Below are 20,168 nucleotides of genomic sequence, written 5' to 3'. Positions count from 1 at the left end.
CTTGTGTAAACTGTACCTGGCGAACAGCGGCAGCAGCTTGGCCAAAAAAACGAGAAAGGAACTTTGCTTTGGCCTATGGCTGATCTGTAGTTCATTTTGGAATTTTTCCAACACCGAAAGATTGATCTGGAGGAAATAAACTCGCTTTCCTAGTGGTTCTCGAAAGGGCATTCCGAAGTTTGGTGGTTGTGGCTGAAGGCTGGCGCAACTGCTATCCGCGTCCGCCAGGTGTCTCTTTCGCTTGGTTTGCGACTCTCGAATAAGATGAATTATAATGAATTTAGCTTACCCTTCTCGCCTCTGCGCTCCACCGATTAGTTGAAATTGTTTTCGTGGCTGTGGGTTAGTGAGGTGTGTGATGGTGGTGGTGTTGTGCTTGCCAATCAGTTCCAATTTTGCGGTGACAAATGCCAAAAATTCTTCTGACGGAGGTTGGTCGTTTGGTTGGTTTGGGGAGAATTGAACCAAAAATGTGGGTAGTTTATAAGCGGCCAAAAGGTGGGGGTTAAATTTTGGTAAAGAAAAATCCAAGCGCCGTCATTTGTGTTTTCTGTTTTTTCAATTAATTTCGCTTTTATTAACCAATTATCGTTCGAGACGGACCCTTTGGTGGTCCGCCCCTTTGATTTGTTGACTTAAGTTTAAGTATGTATGTTTATGTAAGTATAAATGTATGAAATATGTATGTTGCATTAAATATACGCAAGTGTAAGTGTGCTCCTGTGTCATTTGTTGGTACGCAAGTATATCGGTTCATTCGACTTTCTTAAGGTAAAGAAAGAAAGCGCTGATTAAAACTGATTCAAACTAAACAGAACAGAAAGGTTTGAGTGCTTCATTTTTCGTAGATTCTTTTTTTGCTTCGTATTTCTGTTAACTTTCTGAATTTCGACGGCTTAGATACGGATGCTTCACGCTATTTTCGAATTTTGCTTAAAGATAAAATTTCGCCTAAAGTTTTGTTAGCCAAACGTTTATTGTTAATACGCCTTAAATTGCCTAAATGGTTTCGTCTCATAATTTTCTCGCCTCGCAATTGTCAATTAACTATTTTTACATCAATCAATAATTTCGTATGAAGGCTTCTGCGCGAAGCCTCCATATTGGTTTTATCCGAAACAATTATGAAGTTAGTTCGATTTTTAGTTTGTTGTTAGTTATTTTTCTATCACAAAATCAGTTACAATTGTATTTAGATCAATTTCAATTTCATTTCCAAATTTTTTTGTCAAATTTCATTTTTAAATTTCAACTCCATTGCCAAAAGCCACTTCCTTCGTAAATTTTGTAAAGGCATTAACAATCAACGCGTCACTCCTGGGGCCCCAAAATCGGGCTTGAATTTCGACTTCTGTCTGATGTGAAGGTGGGTGAAACTCAGGGGTAAGATAACTCAACTTGGTAATAAACTTGGTGATAAACTTAAACTTCAGTTCGATTAGCGAATGCCTCTGCATGCCTCATCTGCTTTGTACGATTCCCTAAATACTAATTTCGCAAATGCATTTTTTTCAATTCAATTTTCAATTATCCAAACTTGAATTTCACTTTCAATTTCGATTTGAAGAACCTCAGCTTCTTCCACTCGATCTCGCTTCTCGGATTAGGAAACTCACCGTCTTAAACGCGACTAATTTTGTCATAGTTACGCCAAAGTGCAATCAAATTTAGCTCACATTCCCCATGGGAACTCTGGTTAAGCCTAAAAAACTCGCTTAGTTCGTTCAATTTAGTTTTAGCTAAAATTCAACTATTGTTCAATAATTTCGTGATCATTGTTGTGGCCGAAAGGTTTGCTGGGGTGCGATCTCGTCTGCTTCTTGTAGCGGTGTTCCCATCCAATCTAATCTAAACTCCCACCAGAGGGCGCTAGGGTGCGGGGCTGGCTAACTTAGTAACTGACTTAGTAACTGACAGACTGACTGACTGGCTGGCTGGCTGATGGAGCTCCTCGGAGCAATTGTTGGGCCGAAATTGTCGATTTCGCTGCGTTCGTTTTGTTCGAGGAATATGATTTTGTCTGTGCCAAATATTCAAATGTATTGCATGCAGTTAATGATGTTGTTGCTGTTGTCGCTTTGCAGTTGCAATCGGAGATGAGTATTGCAGCTGCAGGAACAACAGGGTTTGCCCGCCCCAGCCCCAAAAGTCGCCGGACGGAGAGCAGGCAAACATATCCCTCTAAACCCGCCCACTTTCCATGCTGTGTCTGCTGTGCTGATGAGTGAGAAGTGCATGATCGATCTCAGCCAGCCAGAAATCGTTGCCATTAAGATAGGCATATGTTCTTAAAATGAGGAGTAAGAAAAAACCATATTTTTAATTGGTATTTTTGGTGTTTTGTGTATATTTTGTTTTGTTGCAACTCAAGGCCAAGTAAAGTAAATTAATTAAACTAAACGTTAACTTAACTAAACGTATAAATTATTTACATAAATAACAGACTAGTGTGTGTGTGTTTGTGTTTGTGGTGTGTTTTAGTGTGTATGTCGATTATTCTATAAAATTAAGATTCGTGCTCAAAAGTGGGGCACTAAAGAAAAAGAATTGATTAAAAATAAACCGTATTCAAGGGATTCATGTTAACAATTAACTTTGGTCGAAGGTTCGCATAACGTATTGTAAAAGATAAGATGGTAAATTTAACTACCCTAACGCCCGCTGTTCGTACAAATAACTCTGGCTCTCTCATTACAAATCTAAATAGTTTTCGCAAATTGTTCTTAACTTTTTTTGTAGTTTTTTGCTTTTAGTTTCGCTTAATAGACATCAAATATATGCTTAGCGCTTAAAGGGGGGATATAGGGAAGTAGCAACCTTAGTGTTCGGGTGACTTTTAAGATTAATTCCCGATTTCCGGCCGTCAGAGCTGCGCCTACTTTTGTAAAGCAGTGCACAACTGGGCGGGGAAACTGCTTACCGGAAAGTCGGTCGGCCAAGCAGTGCGATTAAAACCACTTCCTGTTTGGCCGAGCAATTTTCTCTCTCTCTCAAATGAACACACACTTTGTACCGATGCGAGCGTGTGTGTGTGTGCGTGGAATGCGTGTGGTTATTGTGTAGGTATTTCCTTGTGGAATGTGTGTCAACTTTCGGTAGATCATTAGACGGCTCAACTAATTGTTAAATATTCGTATTCGTATACGTAATCTGCTGTAAATATTTTCAAAAAAATTTCAACTAACAAACCAACGGCGAGAACAGTTTACACTGCCTGTAAATTACGCTCGGTGTGTGGGTGTTCTCAGGTGTGTGGCTCAGGTTTTCTTTCAATTTGCACTATTTCACATTATTAGATTAAGACTTGCTGCTCTATGTTAAGTTTTGGTTTTGCTCAATTGGCCCACTGGATTTGGATATCCGTGGCCCACATGCTTCATGTTCTTGTCGCTTTTTTGCTGAGGTTCATGTGTGTTGTAATTGTATGTGTGTGTTTAGTTGTGTGGTTTTGGAAATTTTTGAAAAAATATTTTGCTCAATGTGTTTTCTAAACGCGTTTTCGACTCGTGTGCTTTTGCATATCTCTCAGCTATGTCTAAGTTTCTGCCCTGTGTGTGGATACTGTTTGTCGAATTGGTTATCCTCGATTTTATTGCTGGGTAACTGGTCATATCCAGTCGTGTTTCCTGCGCAGGTTTAGCCTTTTAGCTTTGGCCTGCGCTTCGCCTTCGAATGGCTGCTGCCGGGCCTGGAGTTGGTGGTTGTAGCGGTGCTGCAGGTGGTGGAGGTGGAGGCCGGACTGATGGGCGGTGGCATTCCCAGTGGGTGCGGCAATGGCAGCGTCGGCAGCGCCAACTCCTCCACTTATTCCAGCTGCTCTAAAAAATTGGGCGACTTGAAGTACTCGGGCACGGGATCGTCCATGCGCGAGATGATCTTGTATATGGACTTCTTCCACGACTGCTCGGTGTCTTTGCCACCCTGTATTGCACGGAAGAACTCCCGCAGAGTCGATTCGACCACGAAGCGGAAATTCTGAGGTACCTGTGGACCGATTTTCTCGATTAGCGACTGACTCCGAAAGGGGTTTCACTGGTCATCTGGTTAGTGGTTCTAACGCTCGCATCCACACACACTTTAGTTATTCATTTTGAATACTTTTTTTTTTTGGATATTGGGAGTGTGTGTGCATGTAGAGTCGGGGTTCTGGGAGTTTGTGGTCAGTGTTAGTGGGCTAGTGCTGGTTTTAGTGGGTGTGGGTGTGGTTATTGGCATACCTCAATGTGGTTATTGCGGTTGTAGTGCAAATTGAGCACGCGATACAATTCACTATCTCCAGCAATCAACAGATCATCGGGTGTCTTGATGCCTTCGGTGACAGCTTGTCGTGCATATTTCTCCATTTGTATGTAGTAGAATTCTCTGCAGATGCGTAGATGAGGAATGTTTGGTTTGGTCAGTATTCTGTTTGTTTTTTTTTATTCTATTCTATTTATATTTTTCAGTTCAGCATTCAAATTTACAAAATCGCAACGCAAATAAAAGAATAATCAAGGTTCGAACAAAGGCGAGAGGTGGGTAAAAGAAAGGAGGAAAGTCGTAAAGTGGTAAACCAAATTCAAAGGAAATCGCTAATGCTTCGCTTGCTCGCTCGCTTTCTCTCTCTCACCCACTCGCTCAGTCACGCTATCTCGCTCACTCTGTGCCTAGGGGTCCCTTAATGCATTATATTGGATAGCTGTTTGAGTATGACATTATTAATAATTCGCTGCATACTCTTAGGCGCGCCGTGTATGTGTCGGTGTGAGTGTAGTTGGGGGTATGTGTGGGTGTGTAAAGAATTTTTAATAAATCTCAAATGTGCAGCAGCAGCTCGTGGTGGTGCAATAACAATTGCAAGTCGGGCGGCATCTTCTAGCTGCGGTTTATTCCTTCTTTCCTATTTTTTATCCCAGGACTGCCTTGGGGGTTGGGGATTTAATTAGCAAGTGCAGCGCGCTGTTGCTGCTGCTGCTGCTGCTGCTGCTGCGTCGCCTTGTTTAGTCAAGTGATTTGTGTGTGAGCTGCCATTCGCAAGGGGATATGGCGTGAATGTGGCAGGGGGATAGGACTGGGGGTATATGCTTTACTTGGCAACTGTAAGTGATTGCTTGTCTTCCGGCCTGACTGCCTCTGCTGCTGCTGCTCCTCTTCCTCCTCCTCCAACCCCCTGTTTCTCCTCTCTTCTCGTCGATCCTGCATTGTCTGGCGCGCACTAATTGTTGTCTTTTTGCCGGGAATCCTTTGGAGTCCCTTGCCCCAAGCCCCCCGCATCGACCCCTCCTGTCAACGCTCCGATAATCGCGCTAATTTCAAGATTTCCCAGTAGCAGCGCCAAATGCATTTCTCATGTTGTGCCACGGCGCTCGTGTTGATTTTCCAAACAATAAGCGCAGAATGCGCAAATAGAAAATCTTTTCCTTCTGGCCCCCAGCCCATAGGCGCGCCCCCCTTGCGGCTCCCCGGAGGCGCTGGCACTTGAAGAGCAGGAGGGAGGTGCTGCGATGGGGATGTGGATCCGGTGGGTGGTTTTGGGATGGCTTCGTAATGAGGCTGATGGCTTGGCCTGGCCGAAAGAAAGGAATCGCTGTGTGACAGTTTTGTGTGACAGTTCATTGTGCCGGGTGTCCATAGTTATTAGGGATTGCCAGGATCTCAACCCCGCCCCGTTTTGGTTGGTTGGTTGGTTGCTCGGTTTGGTTTGAATTGCAATTAGCTTTGTGGCTGGCGTGAAAAGGAGCTTGAGGCGATCCTTATGCAAGCGACCACATGTGGCAGGAAAAGGAAGCTTGGCTTGGCGGTTTCAAATGCGCCACTTAATTTAGATAATAAGCCGTGCAAGTGGAACTGCAGATGTGCAGATGCAATGGCGTTGGGGCGCGACGGAAGTGCTAATTAGTTTGCATATAATATTTCGTAGCCTATTTATTTGGGCCTTCACCCACACACACGCACGAAGAGAGAGTGAGGCGAGAGCGTGGCAGAGGAAGAGGGAGAGGCAGAGGGAAAGGGAGAACCACTAAAACACTTGTTGAAAGGCAGGCAGGCGTTGCTTTGTCAAGTGCATTCATCTCTCACCCACGCCGCACCCCTCTAGCTCACTCTCACTTCGCTTGAATGTGTGCGTGCCAGTTTGTGTGTGTTTTCTGTGTGGGTGTGTTTTTGTTCGTGTGTGCGTGTGTCTCCTTCTTCGCTGCACCTTCTTCTTCTTCACTTCCTCCGCAATAAATCACGTATCACGGATTACGGTTACGAATACGAACGAGTAGAATGTTATTAATAAGCTCACACATACTCACCCACACATATGCAGACATCTCTACCTCATACATTAATGAAGTAATTGGCAACACTTTTGCATTGTATCTATATATAAGCATCTGTACAAGTCATATACGTCTATATACATATACAGAATGGAGCGTGTATCGTATCTGAGTGTCTGAATGTGGTATGTAGCATGTGTGAGTGTGTGTATTTATATAATTGTAACTGCTGCTGTTGTTCTTGTTGTTGCTGTTGCTGTTGTACTTGTTGTTGTTGTCAGCAAGATCTTTTCACGCGTCGAAGGTGGAGGGCGGTGGGAAAAAGCTGGGAAGCTTTGCTAAGCGCCAAAAGGACACTTAACCTCAAAAAAACGGAAAGCGGCTCGATGAGAAACAAAACACAGAAAAAGAACAGCGGGAGATGTGCGAGTGTGTGAGCGTATGTGTGTGTGGGCGTATCCTTGAGCGCCTTTTGCCAGTAGGGCCCTGGCCATTGTGCTCGAGACTCTCAAGTAGCTGCCGCCATGAAAAGCGGCCAAAGAAACTCACTGAATGTATCCTGGCAAACAAACTAATTAGCCCGCCAGGAGTCTGAGTGTCAGTGGGGCTGTGGTCGCATGTGTATGTGTGTGTGTGTGTGTGTGAATGCATGTCCTTTGCCGCTTTCTTTTCATTATTTGCATTTTGGCGAGCACAAAAAGAAGTTACTGCAGCTAATGCAATTATATAAGTGGCCTGCTTGAGGACCTCGAACAAAAAGCACTTTTGTTAATTAGCCAACACACACACACACACACATATATATGTTTCAGAGGGGCCGGAGTAAATGGGTGTTTGGTGTGTGTGCGTGGGTGGGGCCCACTTAAGTAGGCAACACTTTTTAATATGCCAGCGCCACAAGTTTCTTGGCCTCGCTCTCCGCTATTTTCACACTTGGCTCTCCAGCTCGAGTGGCAGCTCATCATCGTGGCACTCATCCTCCGGACTCTCCAGCTCATATTCACCGGCATCCTAAACGGGGGACCTAACCCCTTGCATTTTTCTTAAGTGGCCACTTTAGGCAACATGTTATTAGAGCACTCAGCCCCAGTGTCTGTGTATGTGGTTCTGTGTTCGCAAAGTGTCTGTGAGTGTGGGAAACTCATAATATTAACTAGTGGCTAAGAGAGAGCAGAAAGCGGTTACAAGTATTAATTTCCTAGGTTAATTTAGGGGGAAAACGATTAAGAGGGAAAGCATTTTCCCGAGAACGAAGAAAACTAAAATCAAACTAAGAAACTCAGCATGAGAAAGGAACGCAAAGAAAACCGTTACATTCCAACTACCCCGAAGGTCCAAAAAAAAGGAAAACAAACAATCGAGTACCAGTTAGGAAATCAAAAAATATTCCCACCCATTTTAACCTCTCGCCAAAGAAGTCGTCGAAGTCGAAGGCAAAGACAAGATGCCAACTCCCCGATTCCCATGCAAAATAGGGTTAGGGCACACATCGCAAGGGTAGCAACCCCCATAAGAAATCCCCGACCACGAGAATTGCGAACAAACCCCGAGCGTGCCGCGTCTTGATTTGTTGTCTTTTGTGTGCTGTTTGCTTGTGCGCAGGTAGGGGAATTTCTTAGGGTGCCTGGCGGACAATTCCTTAAGACGTTGCGCATGTCTTAGACAAATCGAAGACGGGCAGCTGCTAAACCGGCGATGAAAGAGGGTTGCAAGGTATAAATCCAGGTGAGACCTTGTGCCACGCTCTGTGTTCGGTTTTCTGTTTTCTTTCGGGGCGGACAGATGCGGCCCGGATTTGGCGCGCAAATCACGGCGACTGCATGCGGGCCTACCTCACTTCACTTTGGCTCTGTTCCATTGAGAACAGCCCACTCCTTCCACGGAATAACCGAATATACGAATCCGAGTATCCGAATATACGAATTACCCATACCCCGGACTATCTGGCAGCTGTCGTTTTTCCGTAGTCGCCTGCTCTTTCTGCTCTTTTTGGCAACTTCTTGCGCAATTTCACGGACTGACAGTTGGAGTCGCGGAATGACAGCCGAATGGTGTTGCATGTCCTGCGACTACTTCTTGAGTGCAAGTCGAGGGTTTCGACAGGTGGCAGTCTCAAATTTTGGGCAATCAATTTGTGTAACGAAAGCCCCCGCCTAACTCCCCTCGAAAACGTAAAAGTCCAAAAACTCAAGCGACGTAACGAAATCATAAATATGAATGCTGCTGAGTGGTTAATACATATTGGCTTAGCTCTAGGTCTATGTCTATAATTGTTAATTGCACAACTTACCGGAAGTTCGAGAACCATTTCACCAATTGTGCTGTGTTGTTCTTGTTGAACTTGATGTCCGGGAAGTACATCTTGAGCACCGCGGAGCTGGGATACCGCACCCAGAAGAACATCAGCTTGGCCTTGCGCAGGTGCATCGGTGTCAATGTAGAAGAGTGCAAAGAAGTCAAGGATTCGCAATGTCTGGTGGCGTTATAGATATAGGGTATATGAATGAGATATGTGTGTCGGATGGTCGATTGTCTTTCCAAATTTCCATGTTCGTGTGGGGCAGAGCAACACAGAGAGAGATAGAGAGAGATGTAGATATATGTATATATTCGATTGGATTGCCAGTGTCTAACGTGGCTGCACTTTCGAGTGCCAATAATGAATGTCTAAGGGTGCCACCGCACAAGCCCCCGCTTTCTCCTCCTTCAGCCCACTGATTGAAAAAGCTGAGCTCGACTGTGAATCAGAATCAGAATCGGAATCGGAATCGGAAGGGGATTGGGATTGGGATTGAGAATGGGTATGGGTGTGGGATGGGGGTCTAGTAAGAGGCCAACGAGTGCAGCTCTTTCGATTGGCTGCTCGTCATTGATTTTTTCCATTTCTGTGGCTGTTGCGAAATGCAACTCAAGCCAGGCCAAGTCGATGATGATGATGACTTGAGGGTCTTTGGGGGCTTAAGTGTGCGGCGGGGCAATAAATAAGGTTTTGATTACATTTTATAAAAGAATTTAGTTGGGAAATAAATAAACTGAAGAAGACACTTGATTGGTTTCGTTTTGTAAGCGAGGTCCGGGGTCGGGTTAAGTACCTGGCCCCTTTCCACCTTCCTTTCTGCCACAACTACTACTTTTCTTTTCCCCTCCCTCTCTCTCTATTTTTTGTTTCTGCTGCACACGGTGGACTACGTGGAAACTCACTTGGCCATCAGCGATTCCTGGTGTTCTGTTTTAAGTTGCATTTGTTTGTAAAAGGATATAGTAGGAGCCATGCCATCGAACTGCATGTCGGCCGAGTTGCACTCGGACTGGCGATCCTGGGCGTCCATGACGGCCCGCAGGCAGGTCTTGTAGTCCGGCGATCCGCCGTGGTGGGCGGCGGCCAGGAGGGCGGGATGGAGCATCGACGGCGGGTGGGGCAGCGGCGGCGAGTCGCGCGAGTCCATCAGAGCGCCCAAGCTGCCCGGCGGACTCGAGGACAGCTGCATGGACTGGTGGTGCGGGTGGTGCTGCTGGTGGTGCTGATGGAGCTGGGCCGCCGTTGGCTGGCCAGCGGCTGCGTGCGGATTGAAGAACGGCGAGTACGGCGAAAAGACCTTGGACTCGTGCAGCGAGGGATTTGGTATGGCCACGGAGGTGGGCAAGGACACGGGCATCATGGGTGGTGGTGGTGGCGGCGGTTGCGGGTGGTATGCGGCTCCTCCGCTGCTCCTCGTCGGACTCTGGGCGGGCGTGGCATTGCTGTTGCCGCCATTCGACGCCTGTTGCTGCTGCTGTTGCTGTTGTTGCTGCTGCTGTTGCTGTTGCTGTTGCTGCTGCTGGGGGGTAGACGGCGGGCCTCCGGTGGGCGGCACCACGCCATCCTGGGCAAGGATGCGGCTGACGGTGCGCGGCGTGATGCGCGTGTCGGTCACCTTGTGGCGCTTCTTCTTGGGGGTCACCACCAGGCTGAGGGCCTCGTTCTGCTCCAGCTGCTGCTGCGTCTGCTGCGAGCTCTGCTGCTGCTGCTGGGCGGACTGTTGCTGCTGGGCGGTCTGTTGCTGCTGCTGCTGATCGGGCGGCAGGCAGAATGGTCCGGTCATCGAGTTGTACAGCGCGGCGGCGGCCACCGGATTCATGCCCTGTGGCGTTTTTGGCGCCTGGAACATGGCAGCCGCTGTGGGCGAAGGACGAATGTGAGGTGGCGGTATATTAAGGGTACTTAAGCTATTGTTAGTGGGGTTTGCTGGCCCGTTGTTTGGGTTAGTATTCGCGCCGGGATCCCCCGACTGTTGCTGCTGCTGCTGCTGGGCGGACATTGCTGCTGCTGCGGCGGCATGGTGCATCTGCAGACCCATTGCAGCGGCTGCAGCAGCGGCGGGCGAAGCGAATGATAACTGACTGCCATTTAGGCGGGGGGCGGAGATCAACTGTTGGCAGTTGGGCGGCAGCAAAGGATGCGATTGCTGCTGTTGTTGCTGCTGCTGCATGTGCTGCTGCTGTGCTACATTCTGCTGCTGCACCACATTCTGTTGCTGCTGCTGCTGCGAGGCCTGATGCTGCTGCTGGGCATTCTGTTGCTGTTGTTGCTGCGCACTCGAACCGCTCGCGGGCGTTTGGGAGGGCATTTGACTATTAGCTAGGAGTAGTGAACCATTATTACCTGATTGTGTTGCGGGCGTGGGTCCGTTCTGGGGCCTGTCCGCCACCTTGGTGCGCGGTGATTTCCGGTCGAGGATCTGGGAAGCCAGCAGCAGGTCCTTGTTCAGCTGCTCGGCAGCCGCGGTCACGGAGTCCGCCTGCTTGCTGAACAGCCGCCGTTGGTGGACGAAGCGGGTCACAATGGTGTCCACCAGAGCGGACAGCGAGGTGGTGATCTCGGACTTGAGCACATCGGCCAGTCCTTCGAGGTCCGTCCCCGACATGCGCATCATGGAGCTGTTGTTGTTGGCGCGCAGCATTTGGAACTTCTCAGACAGCTCGGACTTGAGCGCCGTGTGGGCCGCAGCCCCGCCCATTCGTGTGGGCAGACGGGCGGGCGCTGGGTGGTGCATCTGCGGCCTGGGGGCGGCAGTGGCCACATGCTGCTGCTCCATCTGCTGTTGCTGCAGCTGTTGCAGGTGCTGCTGCTGGCGCTGGATCTGCTGTTGCTGCTCCTCCTTGCGGCGCTGCTGCTCTTGTTGCTCCTGCTCGAAGCGTCGCTGTTGCTCCTGCTGCTGTTGCTGCTGCTGCTGTTGTTGCTGTTGCTGCTGCTGCTGTTGCTGCTGCTCGGCGGCTTCCTTGGCCATGCGCGCCTCCTGCTCGAAGAAGAACTGCTGGTACATGGCTGCCGCATGCGACATGTCGCCCATGTGCTGCAGCAGTGGAGGGAATCCTTGGGGCAGGGCGGGATGACCGACACCCACCAACGGATTGTGCATCTTGCCGGACATCATCTTGCTCATCATCTGGGACAGCATGTTGGCGCCCGAGTCGCTGCTCTCGCCCAGCGATGTCTTGGGCTTTAGGGGCGATGGTGAGGGCGAGCTGGAACCAGGTCGTTCCTGTCCAGTTTCCTCCTTGTGGTTGGGACTAACGTCACCATCTCCGGTCAAAGTGGGCGAGGGCGATAGCTCGATGTGATCACTGCTGCCATTGTCCGGCTCTTGTTCTTGTTCCACATCCTGATCCTGGTCAAGTTCCTGGCACTCGGATTCCTGTTCCATGCGCGAGCACAGCTGCACATATTTCTGCTGCATCTCCGCGAGTTGTTCCTGCATGGATCGCAGCTGGGACTTGAGGGCATTTTTCTCCACACGCTTCTGTTGGATTTGCGGGGACTCCAGCTCATTGGACTCACTGTCCTCCTGGTCGAGCATCATGCTCTGCAGATTTAGGCCGAAATTCAGACCAGCTGCGGCGGCCACATAACGCTCCATGGCGTGTTGCTGGGGCTGGTAGAGCTTGCGTTTCTTGCAACCATTTACCTGCAGTTGTCCTGCCTGCACTAATCCTGAGGATGGACTGCATCGCATTCCCGACACGATGTTCTCGACGCGAGCTCTTTTCAAGTCCATGCCGGGTTTCTTGAGGCATCCGCTGCCGGATGTTTTCTGCTCCACGCAATCATCGTCGTCGTCCTCGTCGAGGACATCGTCCTTGTCCAGCAGCATCATGTCCGAGTGACTGGGCGAGGCGAGGCTCTCCATATCGGATCCGCGGGAGTGCAGGCCCAGGAGCTCCACCTCGTCTAGCATATCGTCCACGGACTCCTTTTTGGTGGGCAGCTGTGGCTCCTCCGGAGCCCTGCTCTCGGATCTCTGGCCATTGGGCGCAGCATCTTCATCGTCCTGAGCCTCGTCCTGTGCCCCGTGGCTGTCCAGGGAGTCGGAGGACTTGCGTCGCAGGCTGCCATCGCTGGCCATGCTGCTGTGGCTCCCACTGCCACTCCCACTCCGGCTGCTGTGGCTGCTTCCGTGCGGCGATTGCTGTGGCTGCGGAGCCGTCTGGGGCTCACTCTTGATCTTAATGTCAGCCATTTCCGAATCGTCGATCAGATTGATGCTCTCCATGGTGTTGTTGTTATTGTTGTTGGCGGTGGCAGCAATATTGTTGTTATTATTATTGTTGAGCTTGGAGTGCAGTTGCTCCTTATCCTGCAGCTGCTGTTGTTGCTGCTGCTGCATGGCGGTGCGCAGCTCCTGATCCAGTTGCATCAGCTCCTTCTTGCCCTGCAATATATTGCGCAGCATGTGATGAGCCACCAGGTCGTGTTGCAACTGCGACTGGTGCTGCTCCCCACTGCTGGCACCACCGTTAAGCGAGCTAACCGATGCCGCTCGTGGCGGCGAGCCACCAGCAACATCAGCAGCTGCCGCCTCCAAGGAGCGATCACTACAGGCCGATACCCTGCGACTACCTTTGGGCGAGACTCCCTGATGGGAGTGAGTGGAACTGTGGGCCGATCCTGGCGAGATCGATGCGTTTGTGCCATTGCTCATGGGCGTGCTGTTCGCGGGAGCAATGCTGTTGTTGTTGTGCTGCTGCTGCAGCAACTTGGACGTGGAATTGAGGCTGCCGATCAGCAGCTCGGCACTGGTGGCCGTCTCCATGGCGGCGGCCAGCATGGCGTTGTCCAAACTCTGGGGCAGGCCACTCGTTGCGTCCTGGGCCTGCTTCATCTGGCGGCCAAAGAGCTCGTTCAGCATCTTGGCCGAGGAGCCACCAAACAGGTTGCCAAAGGCGGCCGTCAACAAGGACGATGCCGAACTGGCGCCCGAAACTGGTGAGTTGCTCGTGGGCGAGTGGGTGGCAATAGTAGCCGGTGTGCTTGAATTGTTTATGTTATTGTTACTACTACTGTTGTTGGCCGTGCTGACCGATTGTGGTTGGAACAGGGCTCCTCCACCAGCGGCACCCGCAGCAGCCGCGGCAGCGCTACTCATGAAGCCAGCAGCGGTTGCCGTTGCTCCGCCGTTGCTGTTGCTGCTGTTGTTACTACTGTTGCTATTGCTGTTGCTGTTGCTATTACTGTTCGCTTGCTGGTTGTTAATGTCTTTGCTCAAGGATCTTTGACGCGAACGACGATTCACTTTACTGTTCGCGTTTCCGTTTCCGCTACCGTTCGAATTCACGTTCACGTTCGAGTTCGAGTGCGAGTTAACGTTCGAGTTCTTGGCTGTTGTCGTGGGCGCCTGTGCTGCTGCTGTTGGTTTTTTAGCCGCGCACGTTGTTGTCTTGCCGACGGCCGCTGACTGACTGATTTGCCGACTACTGCGGGCGCTGCGATGACTGCGACTGCTGCTGCCGCCACTGCGATTACAAAGGTTCGCCGTCGTCGCCGTCGTCGTCGTCGTGGCCGCGGCCTTTTGGTTGTTGCTGCTGGCGTTGCTGTTGCTGCTGCTGTTGCTGCTGCTGCTGCTGCTGCTGGCGTTGCCTTCGCAGCCTTCGAGCACAACCACGACGTCGTCGTCGGAATCGTCGGACTCGGCCTCCTCTTCGTTTGCTTTCTCCTTCGCCTTCTCTCGCTCGTGCTCCTTGTCTGCGTCTGTGTTGGTGTTGCTGTTGCTGTTGCTGTGACTGTGGCTGCCTGTATTTGTATTAGTCTTGGCGCTCTCGCCGCAATTCGCCGCGCTGCCGTCGCCGTTGACTTGTAAGGGTATTGGTGACGTGTGACCGTTGCTGCTCGGCGGTGGTTGCTGGTGTTGCTGATGGTGCTGCTGTTGCTGTTGTAACTGCGGCTGATGTTGCTGCTTGGCGGAAATTGTCTCCGGCTCGGTTGCCTTCAGCAGCACGTTGTTCTCATCGCTGTACAAACCAAAACAGTCCGCCTCGTACTCCTCTGATGACATCATAAGATGATGCCCACCAGCAGCAGCAGCTCTCTCGCCTCGCGCTTCTCAGCTCTCGATGATTTCCCTGCTTTCCCTGCTTTTCCTGCTTTTCCTGCTTTCGCTGCCTTCTTTCCCCTCAGCAACCCTCTGGCACCCTCTCCGCTTCCTCGGATTGGCTGTTCGGTTTTTCTCTGGCTATTCCCCTTCGTTCCGGCAAAGAGAGCGTGAGTTCGCCGCGGCGTATGCGTGATTTCAAGCTTGAGTTCTGGCAGCGGCTTTTCCTTGGGCCGCTTTCTAAGCCAAAAGGTATCCTGGTCCGATTGTGAGTACAAGTCCGTGTGAGAAGGGTTTGTCGATGTGTGCTGCGCTTTCAAAACCGCTCGCTCCTGCAATCCTGGCTGCCTGGCCGCGATGTCCTCGCTGCTGTTTGCTGCTGTGTTGTAGTGCGCCAAACGTTGAAATTTTGCTGTCGCCCAACTTTTTGGTCGAAATGTTCCAGTTCAAAATTCTTCCCGCTGTTGACAGTTGGTTGCTGCTGGCACTCTTGATTTTGTGTCTGCGTTTTCTACGTTTTTTCCTGCGTTTTCTAATTGTGAATTTTGTTTTGAATTTTCTTTCCACCACCACACACATGCGAATGTCCTTTGCATTTAATTTTATTTAAATGTGATTTGTATTTCCCTTCGTTTTACACCCGTTCTCGTCCTCCAGGTCTTTTCTGCTCCTTTCCAGTTTGTTTTTGTTTGTTTCGCTTTGATTTTTTGAATCTCAAAAGTGTGTTTTCGATGCTTTGCCCGAAAAACTTGCGAATGGATTTTAGGATTTTATGTTCGTTTTTCGTCGTTTTTTTTTTTTGTCGATTTTTGTCGTTTTGGGTATTTAGTTGGTTTGGCTTGGTTTTCGTTTTAATAATCCTTGCTTGCGCTCAAAAAATCTTTCTGTAAAATTAATGGAAGGCGTAAGTTGGCATAGCTGCTGTGGAAAATGGGTCTGAGTGTTTAAATGGAAAGTAAAAGTGGCTGGCCAAAAGCTTCTGGTTTGGGTGGCCACTTGATTGGTGCTCGGTTTGGGGCTGTCCAGGGGATGGCTGTTAGATCCTGTGAGCCTGTGGCGGGTGGGTTACTCCGGGTGGTGTCCTTAATTCAGCACAACTCACCAACCCTCCCGCCCCAGACAGGTTTTTATCTAATTTCTCCACTTGAGCTTATTCTCTGTCCGTATCTGTATATGTGGGTGTGTGGGTTTGTGTGAGTGGGGGTGGGAGTGTGAGTGTGAGGATGAGTGTGAGTCAGTGAGTCTACCCGCCCCTTTCTGTTTTTGTACAAAATAAAGATAAGTCACTTCGTTTTCGCTGATAAACAAGTTTGACTTACTTTTCTCTGCCACAGATACAGATACAGACACGTAGATACTTTGCATATGGCCATGGGTCGAATGCGTAAGCACTCGAAATAATCAATATGGGGACTTTGGAACTCGCCAAATGCGTCAAAGCATCGACTATCGATCACACTTAGTGTGTGTATCTTAAACGCCTCGTATACGAGTCGTCAGTGTCTAGGGGCCATGTGCATTTTCCAAGAACCACCAAACAGAATCCTCCCCTTTGGCAGGCAGCATTTTCGACTTTCGGGCCCTTCGATTTCAATTGCGAGTGCAATGGAATGCAGCCCGTAGGTCCAAGTCAATGTCAACGGATGCCACCCCTCCGTTCTTCGATCCCTTTTTTGGGCAACTGTACTTCCTCCAGTCTGCAGCTTGCAAGGACAACCCGGAGGGACAAGAACGGACGCAAAGAGGGTAAAGAGGCAACGTGCAAGGGGCAAGGGGACAGGATCAGTAAACAGCCACCCCTATGCAGGACTTATTAAGTTGGGCTTGGCCTAGAGGAGGGCAGGGCCATTCCTATGCACAGCAGATCGAGGTATTGGAAATAGCAGAAATTTACCACAAACAAAGCGTTATTTTTCTCTGTCGTCCATCATAGATCCTCCTGTAAGAGAAAATGCAATAAAGTTAGTTCGTTAGTTACATGGAAAAAAACTTACTTAAGTACTTTCTAATTTGATATACCTAACTTCTCTTTAAAGTACTTTGTCGCATATCTTTTATAATATTTAAGTTAAAAATCAATTTATAAGGCTTATTAAAATAGTTCAAGATACATGCTCTGTGCCTTGCTGTACAATCTGATAGGTAGATTGAGCCCACGCGCCCGCATACTTAAGTCGAAGAAAACTATGTAATTGTCTCGTTATGTTAACCACCTTTCCTGGAGGAACGCTTTCCTAAGATACTTTTCAATTGCTGCAATAGACAGTTGGCATTCCCAAGTTCAATGCACCTTGGCTTGGGTTTCCTTCGTTCTAGGAGCGTTATCAATGGGCCTTTCCTTCTAGCTTCAACCCCGCAAGGAGTAAATGCAGGGCCACCATATGGTGCTGGCCGAGGAGAAGAAAGGAGAACGAGGAGCAAAGAAAGTTGCCAGCTGAGGCGAACTTCCACCTACAAACGACAGCGCAGATAATTACGACCTTAACACATTTTCCGTGCATGTTCCGATGGAAAACGCTAGCTTCGGATACTTTGCATGCGCTGGAAATGAGGGAGGCGCCTGGGTTTTATGGAGGGGCACTGTCGGGGTATGAATATACATACATACATATATCTCAAAGTGTGCTTTGGAATGTGCCTTCACAGATCGCGGCACACGGTAATGTACTCATCGCACAACGACCGAAGTGTGGCACGGCCATGTGTTCCGTACATCCTATCCTTCTCGTGGTCGGGTGTCATCATTAAAATATGCTTTGGCTCATAAAGAGCCTACTGGGTGAGTTGCAGGGGGTGGGGTAGTTTGGTGTTGTGTTACGGTCAAGTGACCCCAAAATCCGTTAAAACAAAAAACTGTCCCAATAACGAACTAGTGGCAATTAGGCATTACGATTCCGCTTCAAAGATCCATTCTGCCAGATTAAAAAGCAATCTGGCGCGCTGAGATTCGCTGGAAAAGGAAAAATGGGCAATTGGTGGGGGAAAATCACTAAGAGCAACGCGAAACCGGCACAAAATCTGCAGCCCCTATGCCAATACGGATGCGGAAGGAAACGATCGCCACAGCCAACAGCTGATGATCGCAAACTATTGCTTGAGAGCAAGGGGAGATTCGGTACACTGAGGATAAAGGGGGGTTCATTTTGTTTTAAATAATAATATAAAGTTACAGGAACAGTTAAAAGGAATAATAACTAAGCTTGTCTTCACAACAATTAATTTTATTATGTTTTAAGTATGTTTAGAAGTCTAAAATAAGGGTTTTTCATGTTTTAAAAAGTGTTTACATAGAATATTTTGATTTTTTTAAACGGCGTTGACAGTTCCTCATAAAGATGCCACTTCTAACTTCTCGGTTTTTTTTTCGAGTGAGCGGGCTATATTTATGGCACGTACTTGAAGCCACGAGCGGCGAACGGTGATCAGAGCACACCTGGACTCGCTCGACTATGCCTCAATGCGCGTGCGCACAAGCTGCGGATCGCTGGAGGGAGGAGGAGGTGGAGGTGAAGGTGGAGGACGAGGATGAGGAGCAGGGGCAGAAGCAGAAGGAATCGAGGAGGCAAAGTGGCGAGCCCAGGCAGACGGAACCGAAGGGCGTGCTTGGTGGTGGCATTTGACATCCATCCAGTCGGGAACCGATTTTTACCTGATAGCATTCCCTATTTGCCTAACGGGTGGTGCGGAAGTCGCCCGAAGTCGACGACATCAATAAAGTTCAGAAACACCTTTCAACTTGTTTTGGCATTCATTGGCAATGCAGATGCAGCTTGCTAGCTTGCTAATCCTGCCACAAACCCATTAAAATTATGTTGCTGCAAAGTTTGTTGGCAGTAGTTTCCACCAGAATTGGCAGCAACTTTGTGATGCGAATTGTGCTAAAAGAAAATGTCCTTCTCTGCCTTCTCCAGTCGCTGTCTCAAACAGGGATTTTATGCGAAAACTTTCCACCGAACTTGCCAAAAGGTCTCTCTGTCGGGATTGCGATGCAGTAAACTCGAATTATTATGATGTCAGCCCAGTCTCAGTTATTGTTATGGCAACTGCTGGATTTCGGAGCCCTGAGCTGGAGGATGGGGTGCACGCTTCTTGGCTAATACCCCAACTGCCAGATAAGATACAGATACTCGTACATGGAAACACTCTCACAGATATCGTCGTTTACTCGCCATATGGCGGTCCATAGATACGACATCCGTGCGATACTTTCGAGTGGTGCCCGGCAAGTTTTTCCCGCTGCACTTAGCCGCTCAGAAGTAGGTTGCCCGGAATTCTCTGTGATTTTTTCGTTAAACGGGGTACTTTACGGGGTACGTGGGTTTGTCACAACAAAAAATATTGAAATTATAATTAAAATTGAGTAATTGTATTCTTAAAAACTAAAACATAAAATATTTCAAAATAGGCTCTATCATAAGATACATAATTGCCAAAAGTTATGGTAATTCACTGATAACTTCAGGAACTCCGGGGTATCCTTTCGGTCTTCACGTAACTCGATGGTCTTGTCCTGCTGTTGTTTTCAGACATAAGCACATTTTGTGGTCGCTGTTTGTCGTGGCTGCGTTGTTGGCTTTTATTGTCTTTCGGCGCTTGATTAGATAGCACACACTGCCGTACATTGCAGCCTGGGATACTACGGATATAGACACGAGCACGGCGAGATACGAGCTACGGATACGTACTAGTGTTCCGACCAGGCACGCAATGGAAATGGCCAGAAAATGGCCATATGTGGCCAAGTCGGCTCCCACTGCTCATTTTCCGACTTTTGTTTGGACAGTGGTCGTTGTCGCTGGTCGCGTTCGACTTTGAGGCTTTTCCACCTCCTTCTGCCGCCCGACGACGGGCTTTTGTCCAATCTGCAAGCCTGCACCTGCACTGCCACGCAACACCCACCACCCACTCCAACCCACTTCCCCACATTCGTGTCTAGTGCTTATCGCGCTTTTGATATCAAAAAAAGAAAGGAAAATGGGGGGAAAATGCATGCCTAACGTGTGTCCTTTTGCTTCGCCTATCTATGCAGATATCTTTCTCTGCCTCTGTGTGGGTGTATAGGGGGGAGCAGAGAGAGGAGCTTGGGCATTAAAAACATTTTCATTGTAATCAAGCGTACTTTCTTTTATTATTATTATTTTGCCTCTCTTTCCGGCACTAACGACGCAAATTACTCAAATGTATCTGGCAGATACTTTTTGTTTTCCGCCTCGATGTCGTTCGTGTATCTATCTATCCGCTGCTACCCGTCTCTGTCTAGAGCTGCTCGTATATTATTTATTGATCGCGATAAGCGTCACGAAGCCAATTTCAAGCGTTAGCCAAATGATACTTGCCCCCATCTCTCCCCGCCCACAGCTCCTGCTCCTCCGGCTCTTAATCGTAAGTGCTTTTTGCACTCGCTCCAAACTAATTTGAGTACAGTCCCGCCAAGCGATGAAAGTTCTAGGTTCTAGCAGTACTTCCCACTCTGAAGTCCCAGTGATTTCCCCCTAAACATCCGCTTTGGTGCGTGGCAGTAACCCTCCGTCGGTGCATTATTAACGTTGCAATCAGAGGTAGATCCGTAGACCCGTGC

At 48.8% G+C, this 20,168-nt stretch overlaps 1 protein-coding gene and 1 long non-coding RNA gene across 4 annotated transcripts; both read right to left on the bottom strand.

Moving 5' to 3' along the window:
* Positions 1-3,012: 3,012 nt before the first annotated feature.
* Positions 3,013-15,101, bottom strand: LOC6551804 (homeobox protein prospero). Of its 3 annotated transcripts, none has more exons than XM_026976004.1 (5): positions 10,888-15,099; positions 9,447-10,401; positions 8,536-8,718; positions 4,218-4,362; positions 3,013-3,984 (listed from the first exon to the last, which is right to left on the bottom strand). In XM_026976004.1, exons 1-5 carry the CDS (start codon positions 14,555-14,557, stop codon positions 3,805-3,807), a joined length of 5,133 nt encoding a protein of 1,710 aa, XP_026831805.1. In that variant the 5' UTR covers positions 14,558-15,099; the 3' UTR covers positions 3,013-3,804. The 3 variants fall into 3 exon arrangements, with proteins under 3 accessions (XP_026831805.1, XP_026831811.1, XP_026831800.1); XM_026976010.1 differs by having other exon boundaries at positions 8,536-8,690; positions 9,506-10,401; XM_026975999.1 differs by having other exon boundaries at positions 8,536-8,690; positions 9,506-15,101.
* A 269-nt stretch (positions 15,102-15,370) lies between these two features.
* On the bottom strand, positions 15,371-16,883 carry LOC26526219. Its single transcript, XR_003407606.1, has 3 exons — positions 16,804-16,883; positions 16,485-16,529; positions 15,371-15,474 (listed from the first exon to the last, which is right to left on the bottom strand). It is a non-coding gene; the product is annotated as an uncharacterized LOC26526219 (long non-coding RNA).
* Positions 16,884-20,168: the final 3,285 nt, after the last annotated feature.

The sequence above is a fragment of the Drosophila erecta genome, unplaced genomic scaffold (genome assembly GCF_003286155.1).
Source record: "Drosophila erecta strain 14021-0224.00,06,07 unplaced genomic scaffold, DereRS2 tig00000000-arrow-pilon, whole genome shotgun sequence".
Classification (NCBI taxonomy): Eukaryota; Metazoa; Arthropoda; class Insecta; order Diptera; family Drosophilidae; genus Drosophila; species Drosophila erecta.
The sequence above is the reverse complement of the archived record's forward strand: the minus strand, read 5'-3'. Positions and strand labels throughout refer to the sequence as shown.